Here is a 27,244-nt window from a genome sequence, read left to right as displayed (position 1 = left end):
TCCCGGACTAGGTGAACAACTGGCACGAACAGACGAACCCTCGGACGCAACACTGTAACACTTTGCGCATATCACTTTATCACTTTTGATTTTCTGTTTGCACTTATTTCACTGAAATCGAAACTTTAACTGATTTCTACTTGAAACACGCAATCCTATCCTTCATTAAAAGGTAGTAATTGCGAAAACAGTTTTACAATGCAACAGAAAAACATAAATAAAGATAAAGAATTCAGTGGCTGGAAAAGAGACTAAACACTAGATCAAATAAACTACGTTTACAATCTCTCACCGCATAAAGCCTGGGAACAAGAATAAAACCCTAGAAACGTTTTACCTTCTTCCCCTACAGCGACTAGGGAGAAGAGTAAAAAACGAGAACAACGTTACCCGCTTGAACGAAACGTTTATTCTCCTCTCTCTCCCTCCGACTCTATCTCTCTCTCTCTTCTCTCTTGATTTAGCACCTGAGAGAAGAGCCCAATTATATATCGTTAAAACATGTTATTTGCTAAAGGAAAAAACTGAAAGGTTTCCCAAATAAAAAGTTCCTTTATTTAGAATTTAAACCATTTAAGCTAAGAAAGAATGAACGAAACGCTAGAATCGGTTTACTCTTACTGCAAAGTGAAACCGTGATACACTCTCTCTCTATCGTAACGATAGAGCGCAAGTTGAACGTTCTGAACGTCAACAACTGCGGAGACTAAAAACTAAACGTTAGTTCATCTTTGAAAACAGTACGAGACTATCAAAGAAATTCTTTCATAAAACATTAAAATTAAAAAAGTATTAAATTCTTTAAAGGTTAAATACGATATAACGGGCTCAATGTTAATTAACTTCGGTTCCAAGTTAGGACCGCCTACTATTAGGAAAGGTCGCATATAAACAAACATAAAAATTTATTTTTTATAAGTTTATAATAATTGGAAAGTTAATCGAAGAGGCCTAAAAAGGCGGAGAGATATAAAATAAATGGATCTATAACGTGTTAAGCAAAATTACCAAAAACCTAAACATACTTCCGTCTAAGGGAAGGGTCGGCCATTTAAAAGTGAAAGAGAGTCCATACTCTCTTCGTCACCATAATTAAATCTATCCAAAACGAGTTCAAGTTTTGAAATGAAGAAAAAACCCCTGCATAGCGAAAGCTCAAAACTGGAATAGTGTACTTCACCAAATCGTTGTGCAAACAAATCCAGTTAGGGACGGCGTATTTAGTAGGTCTTGCCAGTGGCACGACAGAGGGAAAATTGGTTCTTTGTTGACATCGAGTACTTGAGTACCTACTTGACAGATGGCGCTGTTGATGTACACCCCCACCTGTATAGCGATCGCTGGCGTATTCCGCCCGTAGGTTTTTTCTGTCGGGCAGCAGAGCTGACAGCTATATGATCATCGGGTAAGTTTAATATTGAAAAAAAGAAGGCATGAGAAACAAAGGGAGCCACTGTCAAGTTTCAGAATCTAAGGAGTCTTGGTAAGGAAGTCCAGAGCAAAAGGAAAGACACATAAGAGTGACAGACCACATGCAAGAGTGTATGGAATTGTTCACATGCTTGGAGGAGACCAGAGTTATTAGAAATACAGTCTTAAAAGGAGTGAGATGTCCTGAAGAATCTCATAATGTAAATTGAACAAATTGCTCAACACCTTCAGAACTGAGTTAACTGTTTTCCTTCATATTTTAACATTAGAGGAGCAGATGAACAAAAAAGAATAGTAGTACTGTACAACCAAGAGACTGGAGCAAATCCTGACAAAGTCATACCCAAATCACTCAACTAAAGCAAAGTTAATTAATCTCTAGGTTCTGCCACCAAGAAGGAAAAGATTCTGGAAGCTTAAGCAACTGTTTAGATTCTGCCAACGAATGGATTAGATATAACCGAAATGACATATATTCTTAATATTAGTTAAAATTAAAATTAATTCATCATGATTCAAAGATCCTATGAAAAATTATCATATAGCAGAATCTTACTTTTTGAATCAAGCCAAATTTTGAAGGAATAATAAAATTCCATCATAAACTCCACCCACTACAATATTGAGAAGTTAAGTAAAAAAGAAAAAAAGAAAAAAAAGCAAGCAAGCATGTAACAAATTATCAGAATAAATAACCCGTGAAAAACATTATAATAAAAAAAAATTTTTACCGATTTAGATATCTATCTATTTATATTTATACCTATACATATATAGATATATATATATATATATATATATATATATATATATATATATATATATATATATATATATATATATATATATATATATATATGTATATATATAAACATGCAATAAATACAACCATTTCTAGTCCACTGCAGAACAAGGGCCTCAGACATGTCAATTCATCCATGGGCATTAGCAAGTTTTCATAAACACACTATCTAGTGGTGACTGGTGATGGTAGTGGGAGATTTTTGTCTGATCGCTCTTACTACTTCATTCCAACCAAGATACACTAAACATTCCTCAGATACTTCCTCTCGAACGCATTCGTTTTCTGTCTACGTTACTTTCATTCATAACAACTCCGATCCATATATCACAGTTGGTACAATCACTTTGTCATGCAAAACTCTTTACTTTCATTCTTAACCCTCTATTCTTTACCACTCCCTCCATCTCCCCCAGCATTTTACATACTTCATTTATTCCCTGATTCCACTCAAACATTTGCAGCAACAACAGAACCGAAGACTTTAACTTATCTACATCACTTCCTTCAGAAACTCTCCATTCAACATAATATTCAATCTAGCACCACCCTCACTTCTTGTGCCCCTAATAACTTTACTCTAACCCACATTTACTACCAACTTTCTTCTCTCACATAACATTTCAAACTCTATCACTAATTAACACAGCTTCTCCTTCAAGTCTGTAACCATCACACTATCATCTGCAAACAACAACTGATTTCACCTCCCACTTATGATCACTCTCATCTATCAGTTTCAACCCTTGACCAAGCACTCAAAAATTCACCTTTTCTTACAGCTATATCAACAAACAAATTGAACAACCATGGCAACATCACACATCCCTCTCTTCTTCCCCCCACCTCTACTAGAAACAACTCACTCATTTCCTTCCCTATTCTAACACAAGCTCTACTGACTATGTATAAACTCTTCACTACTTGCAACAACCCTGGGGCGTAACTAGGTGAAAATGGGCCCGTGGCATTTTCTTACAGTGGGCCCCCATTGCCTCAAAAAAAAAATTAAATTAAATTAAATAAATAAATATATATATATACTGTGTATATATATATATATATATATATATATATATATATATATATATATATATATATATTATGGGAGAGAGTAGAGAGATTGATTTGATATATCGTAGAACTGGTAGACATAAGAAATTGAAATATAATATGCAGGCATTGAAAGATAATTACTAATTGTTAATACATACATAGCTTAGAAAAAAACATCTACTAGAAACAACTCACTCATTTCCTTCCCTATTCTAACACAAGCTCTACTGACTATGTATACAGTAAACTCTTCACTACTTGCAACAACGGTGCAACCTTCAACCAAAACCATAAAACCCCATCTGACATACATATAGATATATGCTTTACCTTGTGGAAACACATGCTTATACAATGCTATCATCAGAACAATGATATTATTCCATCATATTTCTCCAGCAGAACGAGAATAATATAACTAGCAATAGCTAGAATCGGTTCTGAAAAACTCATTAGAGATGACTATAAAAGATCCTCATTGATCTATGTCAAGGCATGGCTGCAGTGCTTACTAGACTAGGATAAAATATTAACAATTTAAAAAGTAAATACAGAACACTGAGAACTGGTTTCCTTATGATGATGATCAAGAAATTGTACACAAAATTATTTACCTCTTCATCTTTCAACTTCTTTTTCTTTTTCTTTGGCTTTTCTTCTCCTTCCTCTTCCTCTTCAGATTCTGATTCATCCTCTTGACCTTCCTCTGAAAAGGAGATAAACTTTAAACTGTGCCTAAAAATACACAGATTTATAGTTGGAATACAGTGTAAAAATTATGAGACTAACAAAGAAGTTGCAGAGATGTGGTGTCCTGCTGCTTGAAAATAAACCAAGATATGGAAGATTGAAATGGGATAGATAAATGAGAAGATATGAGGAGCTTAGTCAGAAAAGTAATAGCTTAGGAAGTAGAAAGACAAAGATCAATAGTAAGGCCCAGAAATGGAAAAGAGGCAAAGATGAAGACCTAAACCAGATGATGATTAAGGCACAAATTGCATGAGATAGAAAAGATAAAATCCATTCCATGTTTAATAACTGAATAAAGAAAATCTGATTTGAAAATGTTTGATGGTGGTAACAAAATGATTCTACAGTATCTCCTTATGTGAATATATCATCTACCAATTTCTAGTCTGTCAAAATTACAAAAACTAAGCTATCTTCTTTGCAAAGAAACTTTCTGACAACTACAGTATATCTATTTATTTCTTCTTGCCCCCTCTCATCATATGTGGACGATTCATCTTTTTTCTTGACTCCTCTCCTCATATGTGGACTATTCATCTAAGCTATTAATATAATTTCTTTTCTATTCATTTGCCTTTTGGTTATTTTTCTATAAGTTTCATTTTCATTTCATACGTTTCCTTATCTCATCTAAATTTACGATACCAGACCTAGGTAGTCACTTTAATTATTAGTACTGGCTCGTACTGTATATTCAATCTATTTAACAATTCAATCAAGATAATTAGCTGATTCCCACGCTGCTGCAATTACTTAGCTAGTGTATTGCGCATGCTAAAAGATTTAGAATTCTTTTAACAAAGGACTATTCATATCATCAACACTAACACACACGACTTTCATGCTTTCAGCCAAAAATAGTTAATGATTTCAAATAAACTCTGACCCGAGAATAAAGACGTATGGGGATATTTCTCTTTTCAAAATATGTTATTTTCCTTAGTAAAATAAATTTTTGAATATACTTACCCGATGATCATGTAGCTGCAACTCTGTTGCCCGACAGAAAAAACCTAAGGTCGGGATACGCCAGCGATCGCTATACAGGTGGGGGTGTACAACAACAGCGCCATCTGTCGAGTAGGTACTCAGGTACTTCTTGTCAACAAGAACCAATTTTCTCCTCGGTCCACTGGGTCTCTATGGGGAGGAAGGGAGGGTCCTTAAATTCATGATCATCGGGTAAGTATATTCAAAAATTTATTTTACTAAGGAAAATAACATTTTTCAATATTAAACTTACCTGATGATCATGTAGCTGATTCACACCCAGGGGGGTGGGTGGAGACCAGCATACATGTTAACATTAGAAGCTAAGTATCCCGTATTTCATTTTAGCAGTTATTCAAAATAACAAACATAAAATAAATAAGTACCTGGTAAGGAAGTCGACTTGAACCATTACTCTGCCTTTTTAAGTACGTCTTCCTTACTGAGCCTAGCGATCCTCTTAGGATGCTGAGCGACTCCTAGGTGCTGAAGTATGAAGGGCTGCAACCCATACTAAAGGACCTCATCACAACCTCTAATCTAGGCGCTTCTCAAGAAAGAATTTGACCACCTGCCAAATCAACCAGGATGCGAAAGGCTTCTTAGCCTTCCGTACAACCCAAAAACAACAATAAAAAGCATTTCAAGAGAAAGATTAAAAAAGGTTATGGGATTATGGGAATGTAGTGGTTGAGCCCTCACCTACTACTGCACTCGCTGCTACGAATGGTCCCAGGGTGTAGCAGTTCTCATAAAGAGACTGGACATCTTTAAGATAAAATGATGCGAACACTGACTTGCTTCTCCAATAGGTTGCATCCATTACACTCTGCAGAGAACGGTTCTGTTTGAAGGCCACTGAAGTAGCGACAGCTCTAACTTCATGTGTCCTTACCTTCAGCAAAGCATGGTCTTCCTCATTCAGATGAGAATGGGCTTCTCTAATCAAAAGCCTGATGTAATAAGAAACTGCGTTCTTCGACATCGGTAAAGCAGGTTTCTTAACAGAACACCATAAAGCTTCTGATTGTCCTCGTAATGGCTTTGTACGTCTTAAATAGTACTTAAGAGCTCTTACTGGGCATAGTACTCTCTCTTGTTCGTTTCCAACCAAATTGGACAGGCTTGGGATCTCGAACGATTTGGGCCAAGGACGAGAAGGGAGCTCGTTTTTAGCTAAAAAACCAAGCTGTAAGGAACATGTAGCCGTTTCAGATGTAAAACCTATGTTCCTGCTGAAGGCGTGTATCTCACTGACTCTTTTAGCTGTTGCTAAGCAAACGAGGAAAAGAGTCTTCAAAGTGAGATCTTTAAAAGAGGCTGATTGAAGCGGTTCGAACCTTGCTGACATCAGGAACCTTAAAACCACGTCTAAGTTCCAACCTGGTGTGGCTAACCAACGCTCCTTTGAGGTCTCAAAAGACTTAAGGAGGTCCTGTAGATCTTTGTTGGTGGAAAGATCTAAGCCTCTGTGGCGGAAGACTGCTGCCAACATGCTTCTGTAACCTTTGATCGTAGGAGCTGATAGGGATCTTACATTCCTTAGATGTAAAAGGAAGTCAGCTATCTGCGTTACAGAGGTACTGGTTGAGGAAACTGAATTCGCCTTGCACCAGCTTCGGAAGACTTCCCATTTTGACTGGTAGACCTTGAGAGTGGATGTCCTCCTTGCTCTGGCAATCGCTCTGGCTGCCTCCTTCGAAAAGCCTCTAGCTCTTGAGAGTCTTTCGATAGTCTGAAGGCAGTCAGACGAAGAGCGTGGAGGCTTGGGTGTACCTTCTTTACGTGCGGCTGACGCAGAAGGTCCACTCTTAGAGGAAGAGTCCTGGGAACGTCTACTAGCCATTGCAGTACCTCGGTGAACCATTCTCTCGCGGGCCAGAGGGGAGCAACCAACGTCAACCGTGTCCCTTCGTGAGAGGCGAACTTCTGCAGTACCTTGTTGACAATCTTGAACGGGGGGAACGCATACAGGTCTAGATGGGACCAATCCAGAAGAAAGGCATCTACGTGAACTGCTGCTGGGTCCGGAATCGGTGAGCAATAATTTGGGAGCCTCTTGGTCATCGAGGTAGCGAACAGATCTATGGTGGGCTGACCCCACAGGGCCCATAGTCTGTTGCAAACATTCTTGTGAAGGGTCCACTCTGTGGGGATGACCTGACCCTTCCGGCTGAGGCGGTCTGCCATGACATTCATGTCGCCTTGAATGAACCTCGTTACAAGCGATATCTTTCGATCTCTTGACCAGGTGAGGAGGTCCCTTGCGATCTCGAACAACTTCCTCGAATGAGTCCCTCCTTGCTTGGAGATGTACGCCAAGGCTGTAGTGTTGTCGGAGTTCACCTCCACCACCTTGCCTAGAAGGAGGGACTTGAAGCTTCTCAAGGCCAGATGAACTGCCAGTAGCTCCTTGCAGTTGATGTGAAGTGCTCTTTGATCCGGATTCCACGTGCCCGAGCATTCCCGTCCGTCCAGTGTCGCACCCCAGCCCGTGTCCGATGCGTCCGAGAAGAGAAGGTGGTCGGGGGTCTGAACAGCCAATGGTAGACCTTCCTTGAGAAGAATGCTGTTCTTCCACCAAGTCAGCGCAGACTTCATCTCTTCGGATATAGGAACTGAGACCGCTTCTAGCGTCATGTCCTTTCTCCAGTGAGCAGCTAGATGATACTGAAGGGGTCGGAGGTGGAGTCTCCCTAACGCGATGAACTGGGCCAGCGATGAAAGCGTCCCTGTTAGACTCATCCACTGTCTGACTGAACATCGGTTCCTTCTCAGCATGCTCTGGATGCATTCTTGGGCTTGACTGATTCTGGGGGCCGACGGAAAAGCCCGAAAAGCTCGACTCTGAATCTCCATACCTAGATAGACTATAGTTTGGGATGGGACGAGTTGGGACTTTTCTATATTGACCAGGAGACCCAATTCCTTGGTCAGATCCATAGTCCATTTGAGATTCTCCAGACAGCGACGACTTGACGGAGCTCTTAAAAGCCAGTCGTCCAAATAGAGGGAGGCTCTGATGTCTGCCAAATGCAGGAATTTGGCAATATTCCTCATCAGTTTGGTAAACACTAGAGGTGCCGTGCTTAGGCCAAAGCACAGGGCTTGGAACTGGTAAACGACCTTTCCAAAGACGAACCTTAGGAAAGGTTGGGAGTCTGGATGGACGGGGACGTGAAAGTACGCGTCTTTTAGGTCCAACGAGACCATCCAGTCTTCCTTCCTGACCGATGCTAGCACCGACTTCGTCGTCTCCATGGTGAACGTCTGCTTGGTGACAAAAGCATTTAGAGCACTGACGTCCAACACCGGTCTCCACCCTCCTGTCTTCTTCGCTACTAAGAAGAGACGGTTGTAGAAGCCCGGGGATTGATGGTCCCGGACTATGACTACCGCTCCCTTTTATAGCAAGAGAGACACCTCTTGCTGTAAAGCTAGCCTCTTGTCCTCCTCTTTGTACCTGGGAGAGAGGTCGATGGGAGTAGTTGCTAGAGGGGGCTTGCGCAAGAATGGAATCCTGTACCCGTCTCTTAGCAACTTCACAGACTGTGCGTCTGCACCCCTGTTCTCCCAAGCCTGCCAGTAGTTCTTGAGCCTGGCTCCCACTGCTGTCTGGAGAGGTTGGCAGTCAGACTCTGCCTTTTGAGGACTTGGAACCCTTCTTCTTTTTGCCACGTTGACTGTCGGCACGGGTACCTCCTCTGCTGGAGGTTCTGCCACGAAAGGGCGGAATGAACCTAGACGCTGGTGTGTCCATCCTAGGTCTAGGCACGGAAGGTAAAGCTGTGACTTTACGTGCGGATGACGCCACCAGGTCATGGGTATCCTTCTGGATCAACGAGGCGGCAATCCCCTTGATCAGCTCTTCCGGAAAGAGACACTTGGAAAGCGGAGCAAACATCAACTCCGACTTCTGACATGGTGTGATCCCCGCAGACAAGAAGGAGCAAAGGTGATCTAGCTTCTTAAGAACTCCAGACACGTACGAAGCCGCAAGCTCGCCAGACCCATCCCGAATGGCTTTGTCCATGCATGACATGATGAGCATGGCAGAGTCCTTATCCGAAGGGGAAGTCTTTCTGCTTAACGCTCCCAAACACCAGTCCAGGAAGTTGAAGATCTCAAACGCACGAAAAACTCCCTTCAAAAGATGGTCCATGTCCGAAAAGGTCCAGCAAATCTTGGAGCGTCTCATAGCCAGCCTGCGGGGAGAGTCTACCAGACTTGAGAAGTCGCCCTGGGCAGAGGCAGGAACTCCCAAGCCGGGATCTTCTCCCGTGGCATACCAGACGCTAGATTTGGAAGCAAGCTTGGTTGGTGGAAAGATGAAGGATGTCTTCCCAAGTTGCTTCTTGGACTGCAACCACTCTCCCAGTACCCTTAAAGCTCTCTTGGATGAGCGCGCGAGTACGAGCTTCGTAAAGGCAGGAGCTGCTGACTGCATGCCTAAAGCGAACTCAGAGGGAGGTGAGCGCGGGGTTGCAGACACAAACTGGTCCGGATACAACTCCCTAAACAGGGCAAGGACTTTCCTAAAGTCTAAGGAGGGAGGCGTAGTCTTGGGTTCCTCTATGTCGGAGTGTTGATCGTCCAAATGCGCAGCTTCGTCGTCATCAGAGACTCCTTCATCCGAATGCTGAGGAGGAAGCGGCAAAGGAGGAGAAGAAAGCTGAACGGCTGAATCCGGCAGCACGGGTGCATGCGTAGCTGCACTGGATCCAACATCATGCCGCTGCTGGTCAGTCTGAGAGCTGGCAACAACAAAAGCGGAGTGATGGTGCGTGGTGGGGACTGCCGTGGGTTGCGGAGCCTGCCACATTGCGTCAAAACACGGCAGCTTGACAGCACCTTCCCACTGCTGATGCGGTAGCTCACGCATGTCAACGGAGGGTGCCGCACGTCGGCTAACGTCAACATGCGTCTGGCAGGGTCGACTGCGCATCGGTGGTGGAGCTCTCACAGCCGGAGTGTGGGAGCAGGCAGCCGCAGTGTCTGCTGAGCGCACAACCGTGGCAGGTTGTAGGTTAACAGGTGCAGTGTCAACCTTCTCAGCACGATACTCCTGCATGAAGGAAGCAAGCTGAGTCTGCATAGACTGCAGCATAGACCACTTAGGGTCTACAGTGGTTGGTGCGGCAACAGACGGAGTGATTGCCTGCTGCGGAACCACTCTACCTCTCTTGGGAGGTGTGCAGTCTTCGGAAGACTGCGGCGAGTCCGAACTGACCCAGTGGCTACACCTGGGCCGTTGGACTCGCTCGGAAGGGACCTTGCGCTTGAGAGGTCGTGAGACCTTGGTCCAGCGTTTCTGCCTAGAAACTTCTTCCACAGACGAGGAATGAATGGGCTCACTCGTCTGCTTGTGGATGGGACGATCTCTGCAAGATACGTCCGCAACCACTGAGGGTACATCCGTACGCTGATCAAGGCCTGTCGAACCCTTTGGTCCTTCGACATTGCTTCTCCCCTGGGCTTGGGAGCTTGCAAGAGGTCCCGGACTGGGAGGACGACTGGCACGAACAGATGCACCCTCATGCGTAACACTGACACTGACACTTTTCACCGCACTTGCACTCACTACACTTCCCACTGCACTTTTCTCTTTCAACTCTTTGACATCGGCCAAGAGTTGATTGCGGTCATTAGCTAATGACTCCACTCTGTCACCAAGAGCCTGAATGGCACGCATCATGTCCGCCATCGAGGGTTGAGAGCTAGTAGAAGGGTCGGGAGTCACCACTACAGGGGAAGGAATAGGTTGAGGGGCATGGGGAGAGGAAAAATCAAAAGAGCGAGACGAACTCCTCCTGATCCTATCCTTCTCTAGCCTACGTGCATTCTTAAGGAATTCATTAAAATCGAATTCCGAAAGCCCAGCGCATTCCTCACATCGATCTTCCAATTGACAGGATTTACCCCTACAATTGGAACAAACGGTGTGAGGATCTATAGAGGCCTTCGGAAGACGCCTAGAACAGTCCCTAGCGCTACACTGCCTGTACTTGGGGACTTGAGTATGGTCAGACATCTTGAATTAGCCAAGGGGGGAATCCAAAATCTATCAAAGTCGTCAACAATTAATCCAAAACTAATCAAAAAAGCTTGATAAGGTAATGATAATAACTCCTGTACAGCGAAAGCTAAAATCTAGAGAGAATACATCACCAAAAAGCGTGAAATCAACTCCAGAAACAACAGCGTATCCAGTAGGTCTTGCCGGTGGCACGACAGAGGAAAAATTGGTTCTTGTTGACAAGAAGTACCTGAGTACCTACTCGACAGATGGCGCTGTTGTTGTACACCCCCACCTGTATAGCGATCGCTGGCGTATCCCGACCTTAGGTTTTTTCTGTCGGGCAACAGAGTTGCAGCTACATGATCATCGGGTAAGTTTAATATTGAAAAGTCTATAATTAAGAGAAAATACAAAAAAGAAAATAAACATAAAACACTTGTCCATTGAAGGGGATGAGTTCCTATTGACCCAACCCTACATATTTGTAATTAGAATGGTTTTGACACTTAATGTTAATGACTATCAGATATTTACTTTCAAATGTTAAATCACCAATAGATTTTAAATCTGAGCAAGAAGACCATCATAGGAAAACCTGTAAAAAGCAAATTAACTTAATAACAGATGAAACCTGAAAAAAGATAACCAACAAAATATATATTTTCCACCCAAATGCCGACTTTAACAGTCAAACTTTTTTCTTGAACATATCAACTTCAACCCTTAAACTTTTTTTCTCAAAAACCCCAAGTTTAACAGCCATACTTTTTTTTTTTTGATAACCACAAGTTTAACAGTAAAACTCTTTTCTTAAAAAAATAGGGGAGGGTGCCATAACAACCACAAAACTCCCTGGAACTGCTTGTGTTACCCTTGCATTTGTATAGACAGCAGATCGAGCCCCACCTTGGCATGTGAGTTTAAGCTGTTTACTGGGGAGGTTACTATCATGGTTGGGCTTGCCCAGCTGACATGCATCTTTCATATATGCAAGAAAGTATTACATCTATACATATCATACTATTACAAATTATCATAAAAAGTGAAGGGGTATGAAAGTCAATTAGCCTTCACACTGTAATAATCGTTCACTAAGGGTAGGGGAAAAAACAACAATTAATTCTAAGACAAATGATGTTTGTGAAAATTTACCATATAAAGCCTCAAGCATACTCAGTTACCTCACAGAGTACTTTCTCGCAAGTACAGTACTGTAGTTGTTACCTCTAAAGACATAAATGGCTTTAAATACAAAGTGAAATTTCAAAATAGGACTATACCTTCCAACTGCCCCTTGAGTGCCTTGATTTCCTCTTGCAACTTGCGCAGAAGTGCATCTTTCGGATCTTCATTAATCTTGGCCTTGTTACATATGTTCTTGGCTCGGCTGGCATAGCGTAAGGTACTTATAGTTTCATCGTAGTTATACGAAGCTGGCCCAACATTTGCACACTTGATTGAAAAACAAAGCAAAATTAACCTAGATGATTTTCAAGAACAATATAAATTACCTACAGTACTTGGATAAAATCAATTTAAAGTACAGTACAAAATATAAAACTTACTCTGATAAAATTAATTCATATCTTTCTCACAATAAGTTTCCAGAAGTCCAAAAGTAGCCCTTTCAACAAAGTAAAAAAAAAAGGTCAGGTAAAAATGTTCACACTAACATTTAAGCCAATTATCTACTTAATCAAATCACCTTTCATGCCTTGAAGGCTCTCTCACATACGAAAGTGCACACTCGCAACTTACCAATCCTACTGATAGTTTTTATCTACAAAGAGGTTGTATCCTGAACAAATCTAAGAATCCTGAATTTTTAAGTTGAAACAATATCCTTTATACAGCTGTACACACTATAGTTAACATCTAATATCCCAAAAGAAAATGGAATATTACCGATAAAATTTATTTCAATACTTACCTGTTTTTATCTAGCTTAGTAGGAGAAGATCTCTCTTCTCAATGTTTATCTTTAAAAAATTAAAGCAATTCCCACTCTCCACTTAAATTGCCTCACCACCCCCATTGTTATGGCTGGACATGCCATCAGTGCCACTCTGTGGTGAAGAATCTACGTGTGAGCATGCTTCTGATTATCAGTCAACTTCTAGTAAAACACTCTTCCTTTCACTACACTGACTTTGAATTGAGTTTGGAAGTTATTTTTTTTTGCTTGCTTGATAGCTTAAACTTAGTGTATGCAGATATGTCCTTTGCTGATTTTAAAGATTATTTGTGTGCTAAATCTTCAATCGATAGATTACTTTTTTCAAGAAAAAGAACCTTACTCCCTTTTGTGTCTCACATCGAGGATAACGATATAAATTAAAACCTAGATGTTTGGAATGTGCAGAATTCACAGATAACCTCATGAAAGAATGTGTAAAGTAACAGTAGTATCAAATTGGGTTTGTGATAAGGACCTTAAATGGAAATGGAAAGAGGATAGAGTGCTAGATTGAGGGAAAGTTCAGAACAGGGTAGATTAGTTTATTTGGGTGGCAATGTAGAAACAAGTGTTCAAGGTAGTGATCAGCCCAATGTTTGAAGAGATTGATGTACGTATATCTTAACTTGAAATGTTTATGGAAAATTTTACTCCATTTATACATTCTAATGTTTACATCACCCATGAGCCCACTTAAAAAGCCAAAAATTCAATTGTTACGACACTAAATACAAACCCTTTCGCTAATAATAGGGGTATATTTTCGGCGAAGCCGGAAGACTAGCCATACGACTTTTAGTGAGGTGTAACTACCCAAACTGCTAGTTAGTGGGGATTAAGGCGTCAAGCCTGCTACCCTACTCACGCACCTGTGTTGTCTTGTCACTTTTTACTTTTGGCTCGGTGAGATCACACACACACACACACACACACACACACACACACACACACACACACACTCTCTCTCTCTCTCTCTCTCTCTCTCTCTCTCTCTCTCTCTCTCTCTCTCTCTCTCTCTCTCTCTCTCTCTCTCTCTCTCTCTCACACAAATAAAACTTTAGTTCACATTTGGCAACTTGAGTTTAAGCTTTAGTTCACATTTGGCAACCTGAGTATAAGAATGAAATTATCATGACTATTATTAGTTGTGGAGAGCAATTTAATGCTTTAGGTGATGCAAGAAACAAACAAAAATACGGCATTCCATTACAACACAAACACACACATTCTCTCTCTCTCTCTCTCTCTCTCTCTCTCTCTCTCTCTCTCTCTCTCTCTCTCTCTCTCTCTCTCTCACAAATAAAACTTTAGTTCACATTTGGCAACCTGAGTTTAAGAATGAAATCATCATGACTATTATTAGTTGTGGTGAGCAATTCAATACTTTAGGTGATACAAGAAACAAACAAAAATACGGCATTCGATTAACACACTCACACTCACACTCACACTCACACTCACACTCACACTCACACTCTCTCTCTCTCTCTCTCTCTCTCTCTCTCTCTCTCTCTCTCTCTCTCTCTCTCTCTCTCTTTAATCAATGAAATCTTTGTTTCTTTGCAAAGTCTCTACTGAGGCTTTATAATCAAGCACCACAGAGCTAAAAACTATAAAATATTGTGTATTGGCAACATGAACGAAACTCCAGTTAACGTTATGTGATTCAACTTACAGTACAGGTAAATAAAATATGAGAGAAGCATTTCAAATAAAACTGCTGAAATCAGTATGCTAACTGGAAAATGATAGATCAATTAATAAGTGATTGCTTTAGTAAATATGAAATATCCTTCGGTAGCGTGCCTTAATAATAAGGGAGTTATTTGATCCGAAAATTGAGGTTGACAACGGACTATGCAGGGTTGATCAGCTGATTTTAATGTAAACAATACCTGAGATTATAATTCACTATGTTTTTAATTATAAATACAATACTAAAATGTGAATATTACATGCATTATCATTGGATACAGTTAAGTGAAACACCATTTTAATCAAAACCCATTTTATTCCAAATAAAGCTGTAATTTTTTACCACAGTAAATGGATATACACTGTACAGAGGGAGCTAGCACCAGCTGGGTGTAGAGATAGCCAGTGGCACGCAGCACTCCTAGTGAAAAGGAGTGCGGGCTATTTGAAATCATCGCATAGCTTGAATTTTATCGGGATTTTTATGAGAATTTTTATTTAATAAGTATTGCATTGTCATTGGCTGTGAAAAATCGTAACCTGGAAGCTAGAACCAGTGATTACCGAGGGCAGACTGTATTCTGATACTTCTGATACCTTGCAGACACCTGAGGAGAAAGAGGCTTGGGGGTGGCACAAGGAGGGCTGCCTAACAGAGTTACTGCATCTGGAGGAGTAAGAAACCTCCAAAGGAATGGTAGGAACTTCCGGGGGTGGAACTGTCAGAGGATGATCAAGACAGAACTGTTCCAAATTGAGGCCCACAAACCTGTTTCCTTAGCTTAGGTGGAATGCCAAGGAATGTGAGGGCACAAAAGGATGTCGACTTGTGCCCTTCCATGTGCGCATCTTCCCTAATGAACTGGGCGCTGTCCAAAGGCCCGACCGAGCGATCTATCTGTGAAGGTAAAGCTACCTTCCTTGTAAAGGAACCTGCTGTTCCTCTCGCAAGGTAAACCAAAAGTAAGGCGAGTGTTGGCAGGGTGAGAGCTGATAAGATGCGCTTGTGCACACACCGTTCTCAGCTCGCACAGGTAAGGTGTAATCTACCTGTGCTCGCCTGTCTATCTATGTGTAGCGCACAGAATGCGCTCGTGAGGTTGAGCTCGCCTGAGCTCTAGACTGTTTCCTGTGTATGCCAATCTAGTTGGGAAGACTCGTCCAAGACAGCAATGCACATAGCAAGAGGTAAAGCACACACCTTCATCAGGCATACAATCTTGCCTGTCCACCTCGCTAAGTGGCAGGGTATGCAAAGCTACGCAAGACTCGTCTGTTAGATTCCGGTTAGCTTGATCCTTCGGTTATGTGTCACGGAGAAAAACTCTCCTGCCTGCCTAGTCTCTGAAGGGGAAAGACAAGCTGTCTTCCTTTCCTGTAAGGGCGAGGAAGACAAGGCAGCTGCTGAGCACTTATCCGCAGGCAGCAAAGCAGGTTCTACCTTGCGAGAGGTAGAAACCGAAGGCACAAGCTCCCGAGCGTTTGATCTTACGTAGATGAACTCTATGTTGTGTCTTACGGACATGACGGTGAGGGGGAGGAATTGCACCATTGTCATCCAGCTCCAAAAAGCTGAACTCCGGTGAAATGGAACAGGGCATGGACGAATCCAGTACCCTTCAGTGGAATCAACAGAGGGGGAGGGAGACCACTCAGGAGAGGGCAACCTCTGTCATAGCCGGGAAGGGTGATCAACCCCTTTTACCCGTCAGCAAATCTCCACGTGGACAAGAAGATGGCTGAGCTGGGGGGGGGGGGGGCTGTTCAATACCTGGAGGCAGACCTCTGGGCAGCTCACTTTGTTTCCCTTCTATCTGAGCGAACCCAGTTAGATCAGCACTATGAACTACCCTTGTGACGTAGCCGAAGCTAGTCCCAGGATTCACTTTGGAGGGATCCCCCGAAAAGTCACTCCAAGGTGTACTTGTCAGCAACTGTTCACGGCCGCCCGCCGAAGCAGAACAAACATTTGGATGAAGAGGTGTTGAGGTCAAGACGGCCGAACGGGCGTGAGACTCTCTCGGTCTTCGACTTACAGAGCCTCGAGGGGGAAGATGGAAATCAACCCCTGGTGAGGATGTCTACTTCCGTAGTGCACCCAACCGCATGACCTCCTGTAACCTTTCCTTGCATGAGGAACCTGTGAGCCCCAAGGAAGGCCAGATCAAACGATCAGTGTCGTCAGAAAGTAACTCCCCTGCAGTGGTGGCTGGCAATGATTCGCTGGGGGAAGCAACAGAGATCCCCACCATATGGGGTTGTCCAGGAGTCACATGGGCGCCACTCATGCTTGACCGACCCCCAGGGGAAGCTGACAGGGCAGAGTCAACATGACAAGATTGAGCCGACAAAGTTTGATGGTAAGGTTTTTTTCCCTTTGGAGGATGACCTAGAAGGAGAAGAATCCCTCTTAGCCTTTTTCTTCTGTCGCCTGTTCAACCTCGTCCACTAGGAGGGCGCCCCTCCCGACACAATGGGAATGGAGACTCCTGCGTGAAGGAGTGACCCTTACATGCAAGGCAAGAGTCTGTGAGGATCCGTTTTTTCTGCCGCTATGAAAGTGCTGCAATGTCGCCCTTTATTACCGGGAAAAACCCGCATGATTAAGAACCCCACGGGTAGGCACACATGTAAAAAGAAAAATTACAAAAGGAAATTTATAGCTTTATAGGCCAGTTATATTTGGGAATTCTTTATTTGATTTTGACAGGGGAGTTGTTTACTAGTGCTGTTTACTAGTGAACAGTGTGGCTTGTCTACCCATGCTAGCTCCCTCCACTAATCCGTGGAGGGAAGTAACACTTCGCAAAAGCTTTAACGGCTGGTTTCAGCTATCGCCAAAATAGTACTCCTACATAAAGAGCGTAAGGTTTGTATATAGTGATGGAAAAAATTACAGTAGTAGTAACCAAAAACAAATACAGTACAGTAATAATGATAATGATGATGATAAAAGTAATAACCATAATAACAAAAATATACAGCAACGTTTGACTCTTTCTTTCTGTATAATTGACCTTAATGTCACTTAGTATTCTACTAATTCTTCTCACCAGTATTACCATGAGCTGTATAATATCAAAGATAATAGCAGCAAAGTATAAATAATAGTACAGTATTGTATATTTTCATTATCATAAACTAATTCACTGAGACCACCTAGTCACATTCTTAAACAAATAGGACTTACACCAAGGTTATGTTCATGAGTAAAAGGTAAAAATTGGAGATAGGAAAGGTTACAAAAGTCTAATTGCTAATGACAATATGAGCAGTAAATCTGTCATGTAGAAAGCAATTCCTGAATCTATTTTTAGTGGCGTTCTGACTGCTGCTGCCTTGTTTTCTGCCTGTAACATCTTGAATCCCAAATCTTCAATGTTCATAGAAAAAATAAAAGTACAATACTAGACTTACCATTACTGTTTTAGAATTGCCACCTAGAGAGTCTTGTAATAGCCTAGTAAGTTTTGAGTTTCTGTAAGGGATATGTGTTGACCTTCCATCAACAAGAGCAGAGATTACATTTCCTAGAGTTGAGAGTGACAGGTTGATTTTGCTGGCTTCTTTGAGTCTCTGACCGGTTGCTCCAGTTTTGCTTTGACGCTCAGAGCCCTATAAGATAATAAGATATGGAAAAACACATTCAAGTAGAAATTGTTTTCTAACCATGATTATTAATACAATAGATAGGAATGGAACCTTAGTGTTATTCCAAGAAACAGAGAATGTAGCATGTCACTCAAAATAAATTCAACACCATAAACAGACACTCACAGCAAGATCCACCAAGTGTAACTTCCCAACACGCCAATGTTGTTGCCCTACTTCATCTCTCTCTGCGCATTCTATGGTTATCGTGAAGATAGCATGGGATCTTGAACTATGCGTGTTCATGTTAGTAGCACCAACCGCACCTGCAAATGGAAAAGATAATCTTTGTAGTAATTTTCTTTTTCATTAAATCCATGAATCTATGCAATAGAATTACTGAAAAAATCACATCAAAATGCAAATAACTTTCCAGCCATATTAAATGACATCCCCAGACCCCTACTTCGTCATAACTAGAAAAATCTCTACGTACCATAGCCTTGAAGGAAAATGACATAAAAGTATAATGGATTTTCATTGTTATATAACACCTAAAACAGCTAAGCTTTCTTAATTTTTAATGAAAACCAGAAAGCCATTATTACACTAGGGCTAAAAAATTAAATTGCATATAAGTATCAGTCTTCACCTACCCTCCTGTTATAAAACTATGTATACTCTGTTGTATCTGGTCTTATATAATTTAATGTTTTCATAAAGTAATGGATTTGTTTATCATTTATTGATTGCCATGATATTTTAACAACTTTTAACTAAGTTCTTTTTCTTTTTTACAGTTTAAAGACAACTGATCCCCTACCTCTAGCGAAGTAGCCAAAGATTGTTTCAAGAATTCAGACAACTATGTATACATAATAAAATGCTTTTAAGAGTTAATTGATAGCAGTTAAGTGATTTTAGCCTATAAAAAAGTACAAACAAGTTGTTAGTTGTTAGAATGTACACAAAAGCGGAAAAATACAAGAATGTTAGTAATAAACGGGTTTTGAGCGACGCGAAAAATCTATTTTTGGGTGAGATAGCCATGCTGTCCTGATGGAAGGTTCATATAAGTAGCTTCCTAAGGGGTATTTGACTACAGTGATATTCCCAGAGAATTTACCTTTAGGTCTCCAGAATTCTAACTCCTGGCACGAATATCCTTAAAATTTCTCTTAAGGATATCGCATAAATCAGGGGACGTATATCTTGATACGACACATAGCAATCTTCACCCCGAATAGCGTTTTCGCCTCGAGGGGGAAGAGTGGCAAAAATAGAAGGGGAGCCGTTATCAAGGTTAACCTTCCTCCCATACTACTATTGAGTACTGTATCTAGATAGCACTGTATCCAAGATGGCACTTATTCCTTGTAGCATTGAGCATGGTGCTACAGATATAGTAATTTCGGGAGGGATCCTGCCAAGGCCTTTTCTATAGAAAAGGAGGGCGGGTCCATCAGGACGACATGGCTATCTCACCCAAAAATTGATTTTTCGCTTCGCTCAAAATGCGTTTTTTGGGCTCAAGCCATGTCGTCCTGATGGAAGTTTACCAGATTTTCATAGGTGCCTTAACCTTGGGACAATTTTTTCTATGGTCATCCGGACCACTGAGACAAATGACGTTACCATTATCTGTCATTACCACTAATCATAGACAATGTTAGTGCTTCCTGCCCCCTGCAGGGAAGAGTAATATTAGACAGTAGAAAAGGGGTCTCAAAGGTTTGCATATATTGTATGATCAAACATAAGTATCCACTAGCTATACAAAAGGTCTCACGGTTTGTATATATTGTTGGAACAACTAAGTGTCAACTACAGTATATCCATTGTTTGTAAGCATACAATAATATGAGGTTTACTTAAATAAATAAGTAAGAGAACTCTGGCATATTTAATGTGCTAATTGCAGGGCGAAATAGGACGCAATTCCACTCTAATAGACATTTATTTCGAATAAATGACCAAATGGAAAAACGAGTGTAATGTGTTAAAGGAATTATATGTGCAATATATACAGAAAATATTTTTCTCCCTGAAAGGGAAGAAATGATGAGTGCCACTCTAAAATTGAAAAATTGATAAATTTTCCCAATATAATTTCTGTAAATGTTGTATACTATCAACACTGTGTACTATATACACACGGCGCAAGTGTTATCTGTATAGTTCCACACCTGAGATTTTGAACAGTCTACCATGGTGACACTCACTTAAAAGGCATCGCACTGAAAGTGTCAACACCTTTTCACCCTAATTGATGGTCCCAATCAGTTAACTGTTCATCGCAGCACTAGACGACAGGTTTTAATACACTACCTGCCACCACCACATAATGCTTCAGTTCATGGACTTGCTTTGCGTAGTGTTTGTAGAACACCCTGGATGATTTCCATCCAGTATATGAGCGAAGACACTCAAAGTCCATACACTGAAAAAATTTCAGTGATGGAGCAATTTTTCTTGGATCATGACCTGCGGGTGTACTGTCAGGATCCGCTCTGCGAATGAAGTAGGTGAGCTTCGCCCTAAGTTGTTTTAGGGATAAGTTTGATCCTGAAGTTTCTCCTTTGAAGAGCTGTCCTCCCCTGAAGTCTGAAGTTCTACGAAGATAGACCTTTAGACACTCTACTGGACATAGAGAGACATCTTCCTTCAGAGGGCAGATTCTCCAGGGACCCCATCTCTTAGTGGGTAGCTCGTTCTTAGCGAGAAAGGCTGAATCAGGAAAGAGATTCAGTTCTCCCACTTCTGTGAACTGAATGTGGCCCTCATTTCTTGATAGGGCTACCATTTCACTAACTCTAGCCACTGGGGCTATAGCAAACAGGAAAATAACCTTCTAGGTTAGATCCTTGAAAGAACAATCTTCATTGTTCACAGATGAAGCATAATGTAGGACTTTGTCCAACGACCATGAAATGGGCTTCGGAGGAGCGGCAGGCCTAAGTCTAGCACATGCCTTCGGGATCTTGTAAAAGATTTCGTTTGACAGGTCCACTTGAAAGGCATATAGAAGAGGTCTAGTCAGGGCTGACTTGCACGTAGTTATCGTGTAGGCTGCCAGACCTTGTTTATGAAGGTGGATAAAGAAGGACAGACAAAAGTCTATTGAAATTTCTTTCGGTGCTTTCGCTTTAATAAAAGCAACCCACTTTTTCCAAGACTATTCATATTGTCTTCTAGTTGACTTAGACTTGTATTCTTCTAAGAAGTCTATACTGCCTTTTGAAATCCCAAATCTTTTCTTAACCGCTAGGTCGAGAAAATCATGAAATGAAGGTTTTGGGTTCTCTGTGATGAAGCGAAGACAGTTGACTTCTGAACCCGTAGAGATAGTGCTGGTTTCGGTACAAGGACCAGCCTCAGCCTCAGTTCCATCACTAGAGGGAACCAGTTGCTCTTGGGCCACTAGGGAGCCACTAGAGCTGCTGTTCCCTGGAAGGATCTCAGCTTGTTGAGGACCTTCAGCAGGAGATTGGATGGAAGGAACAGGCATTTCTGGTTCCATTTCTTCCAAACTAGGGACACGGCGTCTGTTATTTCCTCTAGAGGGTCCTTGTATGGGGCTACATATCGAGGTAGTGTCTTGATGTCGCTCGTCGCAAACAGGTCAATTTGCAGTTCCAGGACTTGTTCCCAGATTGGAGAGAATGTCTTTGTCTGGGGACCATTCTTACTCTATCGGCCTGAGCCTGAATATAGCATCCGCTGTCACATTGCGGATCCTTTGTAAGTGAACTGCTGATAGGTGCCATCTCTCTAGACAAAGGATGGCTAATATCACCTGGATAATATGGGACGATCTCGAGCCTTGTCGGTTCAGACATCTCACTATCACTTCGCTGTCCACGGTCAGCCTGATGAGGACTGATCTGCGAGTGGAGAGTTTTCCCAACGTCAAAAGGACTGCCATGGCTTCCAAAATGTTTATGAGAAAGGCCTTGAACATAGATGACCAAGTCCCTTGGACTTTCCTTTGATGGGAGTGAGCTCCCCATTCTTCCGTCGAGGTATCCATGTGGATGGTCATCGACGGCAGAGGTGGTTGCAAGGGCATGGTCCTCATTAGACTCTTGGCCTTCAACCATGGGTTGAGAAGTGATCAATGTATATAAGGCCGGTATCGGTCATTTTAGATCTCTTCAAGCGTTTGATGCGTAACTTCTCCAGACTCCTGACGCATCTTTCAGCTGTGCTCTTAGCACTCGGTCTGTTACTGCTGCCAACTGGAGAGAGCCCAGTACTCTTTCCTGTTGGCATCTTGAAATCCTGTCGGATTACAGTAGTCTCTTGATAGACCCTGCGATCTCGCTCCTCTTCCCTGAGGGAATGGAGAGATGATGTGACCTCAGGTTCTAATGGTTTTCCACCCATTGAAATCCTTGAGCTGGAGAGACTTCTTGAGTTAATTTTACATCCCAGATGTTCCACGAACTGGGTCATTTCTTTGGATGCTTGCAGACAAGCCGTTTCGGATGCTACCTGCACCAACCAGTCGTCCAGGTACTCTGCTACCTGAACAGCTTCTAGGCGTAGTTGTTGCACGACTGCGTCTGAAAGTTTCAGGAAGATACTTGGGACTATGTTTAGTCTGAAGGGTATGGCTCTTAGAACATACTTTATCTTCTGTAACTTGAATCCTAAGTAGGAGGAGAGGGGGCGACTGACTAGAAGGTGCCAATAGGCATCTGTCAGGTCTATCGAGACTGTGAACGTCCCCTTTTCGTAACAGGGTCCATATGTGTTGAAGGATTAACATCCTGAACTTGCTGTTTTTTATGAACTTGTTGAGTGGCGACAAGTCCAGAATGACTCTGAGTTTTTCTGAGTCCTTCTTGGGAACACAAAACAGCCTTACCTGGAATTTGATGGACTTTGCTTTCCTTATAACCTTTATGCTCAAGAGCTATAGGGTATATTCTTATAATACGGGGTTGGAGTGTTGGAAGAATTGAGGAGATGATGGTGGAGACTTGTTCCGTTTCCATCCTAGTCCAATCTTGATTAGGCTGTGGGCCCAAGGATCGAAGGTCCAACGATCCTGAAATTGTTGGAGCCTCCCTCCTACCGGAAGCGTCTCCTGGCTTAGATTGATCGGAGGGTTTACCTCCTCGACCGCCTACCTGGGGAACCGCAGTCATAGTAACTGTGGGATGTTGTTGAGCAGGCCGAGGGGAATGTCTAGACTTCTTCGTCTTCCTTTTAGATTGGGGACCCACATCCGGGGAAGACTTCCTCTTTGAAGAAATGCCCCACTTCTGGAGAAGGTTCCTATTCTCCGTGATGGCTTTCTCGATTACCTCTTTGACTACTTCGTTCGGAAAGAGGTCTTTACCCCAGATGTTAGAAGATATCAGCTTCCTGGGTTCATGTTTCACTGTTGCAGCAGCAAACACTAACTCTCTACAGGCTCACCTAGCCTTCATAAAAGCATACAGGTCCTTTACTAGGGTGGCCATATGCATTTTGGTCAGGACCATGAGCTTGTCTGGGGTACTTTGTTGGCTTGCACACATCTCTATGCAGTTTTGTAGGGATAAAGAGACCGCAAGTCTCTCCTTCGTCTCTTGTTCCTTGCACAAGAGAAAGTCAGAAAGTTTAGGGAGATTCTCGCAAAACTGTCGTCCAGCGATGTCCGCGTCCAGTTTCCTTACTGAGAAGGTTAGGTGGACTTCCTTCCATTCCTTCTCCTGCAAAGGCAAGGCTAACGACAGAGGCCTGCACTCCTCTAGTGCAGGACATGGTTTGCCTGCCTCCACTGCCTTGGCAACAGATGTAAATGCCTTCAACGTAAAGGGGAAGGCTATTGAAGCAGGAGCAAGAAAGGTAGGGTGTTTCTTGCTCAAGGCAGACACATTCAACACAGAATAGCCCGCCTTTCTCAGGCTACTTGACAAGAGAGCCTGTGCCTTATCGTGGTCGAATACCATGACCTCCTTCGGTTCCGTCTCTCTTTTGACCTTGGTTCATGCTTCAGTAGAATGAAGCAATGAGGGTAAGAGTTAAAGCTTGGCCAAAACTGGATGTCGTCTAAGGGAACAGCTCCCATCTCTGATATGTAAAGTTTGCCGTTCAAAATCGGCATAAACTCCGCATACCTCCAGGGATTGGTTTTGGAGCAGGTCGGGAGGTCTTGGCCTCTGGGTCGCTTGCATGACCCTCGGGAGGCGATCAGTGGAGCTTCACGGAGCTCTCTCTTGAATTTCACTTCCCTTGCTTCGCCTCATTTGCGAATGTTCTCCATTAAATCCGTAAGATGGGCTAGTGCCTGGCTCATGTTGTCCAATGGAGGGGTAGAAGGTGAAGACGTCGAGGGTAATGGCTCCGGTGCCAGCACAGACGGAAGGAACTCCGACTCGACATCATCATCTTCTTCCAGAGGTAGAGTAGACTCCTCCTCGGGATGATCCTTTAATAGATCCTTTCCAGTGTCTATAGACACTGCCGACATCCTTACCTCCTGGTGGATGTCCATACTTTGCAACGCCTCCCTGACATCCATCTTGATGGCAATCTGGATGCAGGGAGGACCGAGTCATGCTTGGGGCACAACCATTTCACTACCCGCTTTCGGGAACAGTAAGCTACGCATCCTATCGTTAGGTAGGTATGGTTCTGGAGAGTTCTTCTGGAACCCTCTTACCCACTTGCGCAGCTTTTCACATGCCGCATCCCTCGACACCGTTGACTTGGGGTCGTCGAAACCTTCGGTCACCAAGGTCCGGCAGATATTGCAGACTTGAGGGTCCCAATACTACAGGGATTCGGTAATGATGGTGCAGGAGGCATGAGACCTGCATGCTCTGTGACCGTAGAAGTTCCTACTCCTTTAGTTGCAGAAGATTGCATTGCATTTCATCTGGGCTTCCTCTTGTAAAGAAAGGAAAATAAAATGAGAGTATACGATTGCTTATCTCACATGATAAACAGATATGCAATTATCATATTTTAATCATTATAGCTCAGGATAGTAAGCTAAAAAGAAATAGGGAAAGACACATACTTGTGTATCCCTCCCAGCCAATTGCTGTGACCTCCCCCCAATATTAAAGATATAAAGTTCCCTTTGTCGGGGCAACTCAAAAGAGAAGGGTTCTAACCTCTAAGGATGGAAAAAGTGTACACTGCCACTGACTATTCCCATTATTTAACATTGTGGGGAAAGTATTAACTGATTTCCAATCAGAGTATTGAAGGAATTCTATTCTTTCAATATAGGATTGATCTCAGCAAAAGACTGTACAAGGGTACACAAGGTATGTTGGAAATTAACTACTGTATAATAAATACTATAGTTTTCTGTTTGCAGTATATACTATACTGCAAATATACTGGCTACTGTATAATCATACACTGTAGTTCAGCCAGCGTGTTTCCAGCATGGTTAGCACCTGGCGGCACAGTCCGGCCAGCATGTCGCCGGCTGGACTAGAAATTAGAAAAGACACATACTTGTGTATCCCTCCTAGCCAATTTCTGTGACCTCCCTTTCCAACATTAAGACTATAGAGTTTCCTGATCAGGGAAAACTCAAAGGAGAAAGGTTCTAACCTCTAGGGATAGAAAAGTGTACTACCACTGACCCCTCTAAACTTCTTAATATTGTAGGGTAAGTTATTAACTGATTTCTAATCAGAGTATTGAAGGAACTCTATTCTTTCAATATAGGATTGATCTCAGCAAAAGACTGCAAGAATACACAAGATATGTTGGAAAATAACGACTGTATAATATATACAATAGTTTTCTATCTGCAGTATATACTATACTGCAAATATACTGGCTACTGTATAATCATATACTGTAGCTCAGCCGGCATGTTGCCGGCAGGGCTAGTGCCTGGTGGCACCGGTTCAGCTGACATGTTGCCGGCTGGGTTAGTCCCTGGCGGCACTAGCTGACAGAGAGAGAAAAAGCATGGAGTGAAGGGCTGCCTTATTAAAATGTATGTTTACAATAAATAAGGGTGTAAGTATATAACCTTACTGCCTTCCTCCAGAATGAGGGTTCAAATGGAAGGGGAGAATGCATCATTCAGGCTTCCATCCAACCGCAAGATCCATTGCCGGCATTGCCGGTTTCAGGAATGTGGATGGAAGTCCAAGGGAAGACTGAAGTGCCTTCAGCAGCAGAAGGGTCTCCCACCGGCAGCCGTCGTAGCCGGCACAACCTTCCCGGAGCCTTGTGTCCATAAGGGAAAGACTGAGTGACTAAACAGCTGCTTATGTAGGAGCCCGGCCGGCACCGCAACCCCCCCCCCCCGCCAACGGTGAGATTGCAGGACAACGGCCACAGGATTGCGATGGCTAAGTCATCGCTAAAGGACAGAGAGGAGAAGGGAAAAGGGTCCTGTATCAAGTGTAGAAGAAGGCGGCAGGATTGCCGCCACCTCCACACATGAGTGAAACAATGTTTCAGTATCGGCGCCATCCTAGGCAGCAGAAGAATACTATTCTTCAGCCTAGGGTCTGCCGACACAGGACTAGTCTTCTAGACCGCAGGGGAGAAGGTGGCGGCATCATATTACCACTTCAGGTGCAGTCTAGGGAGGCTTAGCCTCCTATGCCAGCAGCTGTAAGCCGGCAGGGGAGTGACTACTCACCCTGCTGTTCTGCCGCCAGCAGAAAGACTGAATACTCTGAGGTTCTGTCGAAAACCAAAGCCGGGATCTCGCCGGCAAAGGTGGGAGACAGAAAAACCCTAGCCTAGTCAAGCCGGAGTGAACTACTCTATGGTAAGACCAGATAGGGTTGCCGCCTGCGGCGGTACTCAGAGGGAAAGAGGGATTACCCTTAATTCTCCACAGGAGACAAGTATCGAGTTATATAATTCTAGGAGATGTACTATCTCCCGTTGAATCAATAAAACGACATACGAGGGTAAACGGGGATAATGTTTGAAAGTATACTGGCCTAAGATGAGATCTCAGTTACCTAAA

General features: G+C 42.7%; 1 protein-coding gene across 1 annotated transcript in view; it reads right to left on the bottom strand.

Annotated features, from left to right (window-relative positions):
• The window catches only part of Klp64D (kinesin-like protein 64D), a 390,644-nt gene that overhangs the window by 168,713 nt on the left and 194,687 nt on the right, over positions 1–27,244 (bottom strand). Inside the window, exons 5-8 of the mRNA XM_068348147.1 lie at positions 18,481–18,620; positions 18,121–18,318; positions 12,332–12,503; positions 3,904–3,995 (exon numbers count right to left, since the gene is read on the bottom strand). Coding sequence (XP_068204248.1) covers positions 3,904–3,995; positions 12,332–12,503; positions 18,121–18,318; positions 18,481–18,620 — 602 coding nt within the window. The remainder of the gene's footprint in view (positions 1–3,903; positions 3,996–12,331; positions 12,504–18,120; positions 18,319–18,480; positions 18,621–27,244) is intronic.

The sequence above is a fragment of the Palaemon carinicauda genome, chromosome 24, assembly GCF_036898095.1.
Source record: "Palaemon carinicauda isolate YSFRI2023 chromosome 24, ASM3689809v2, whole genome shotgun sequence".
Classification (NCBI taxonomy): Eukaryota; Metazoa; Arthropoda; class Malacostraca; order Decapoda; family Palaemonidae; genus Palaemon; species Palaemon carinicauda.
This window is presented reverse-complemented; position numbering and strand designations above follow the sequence as displayed.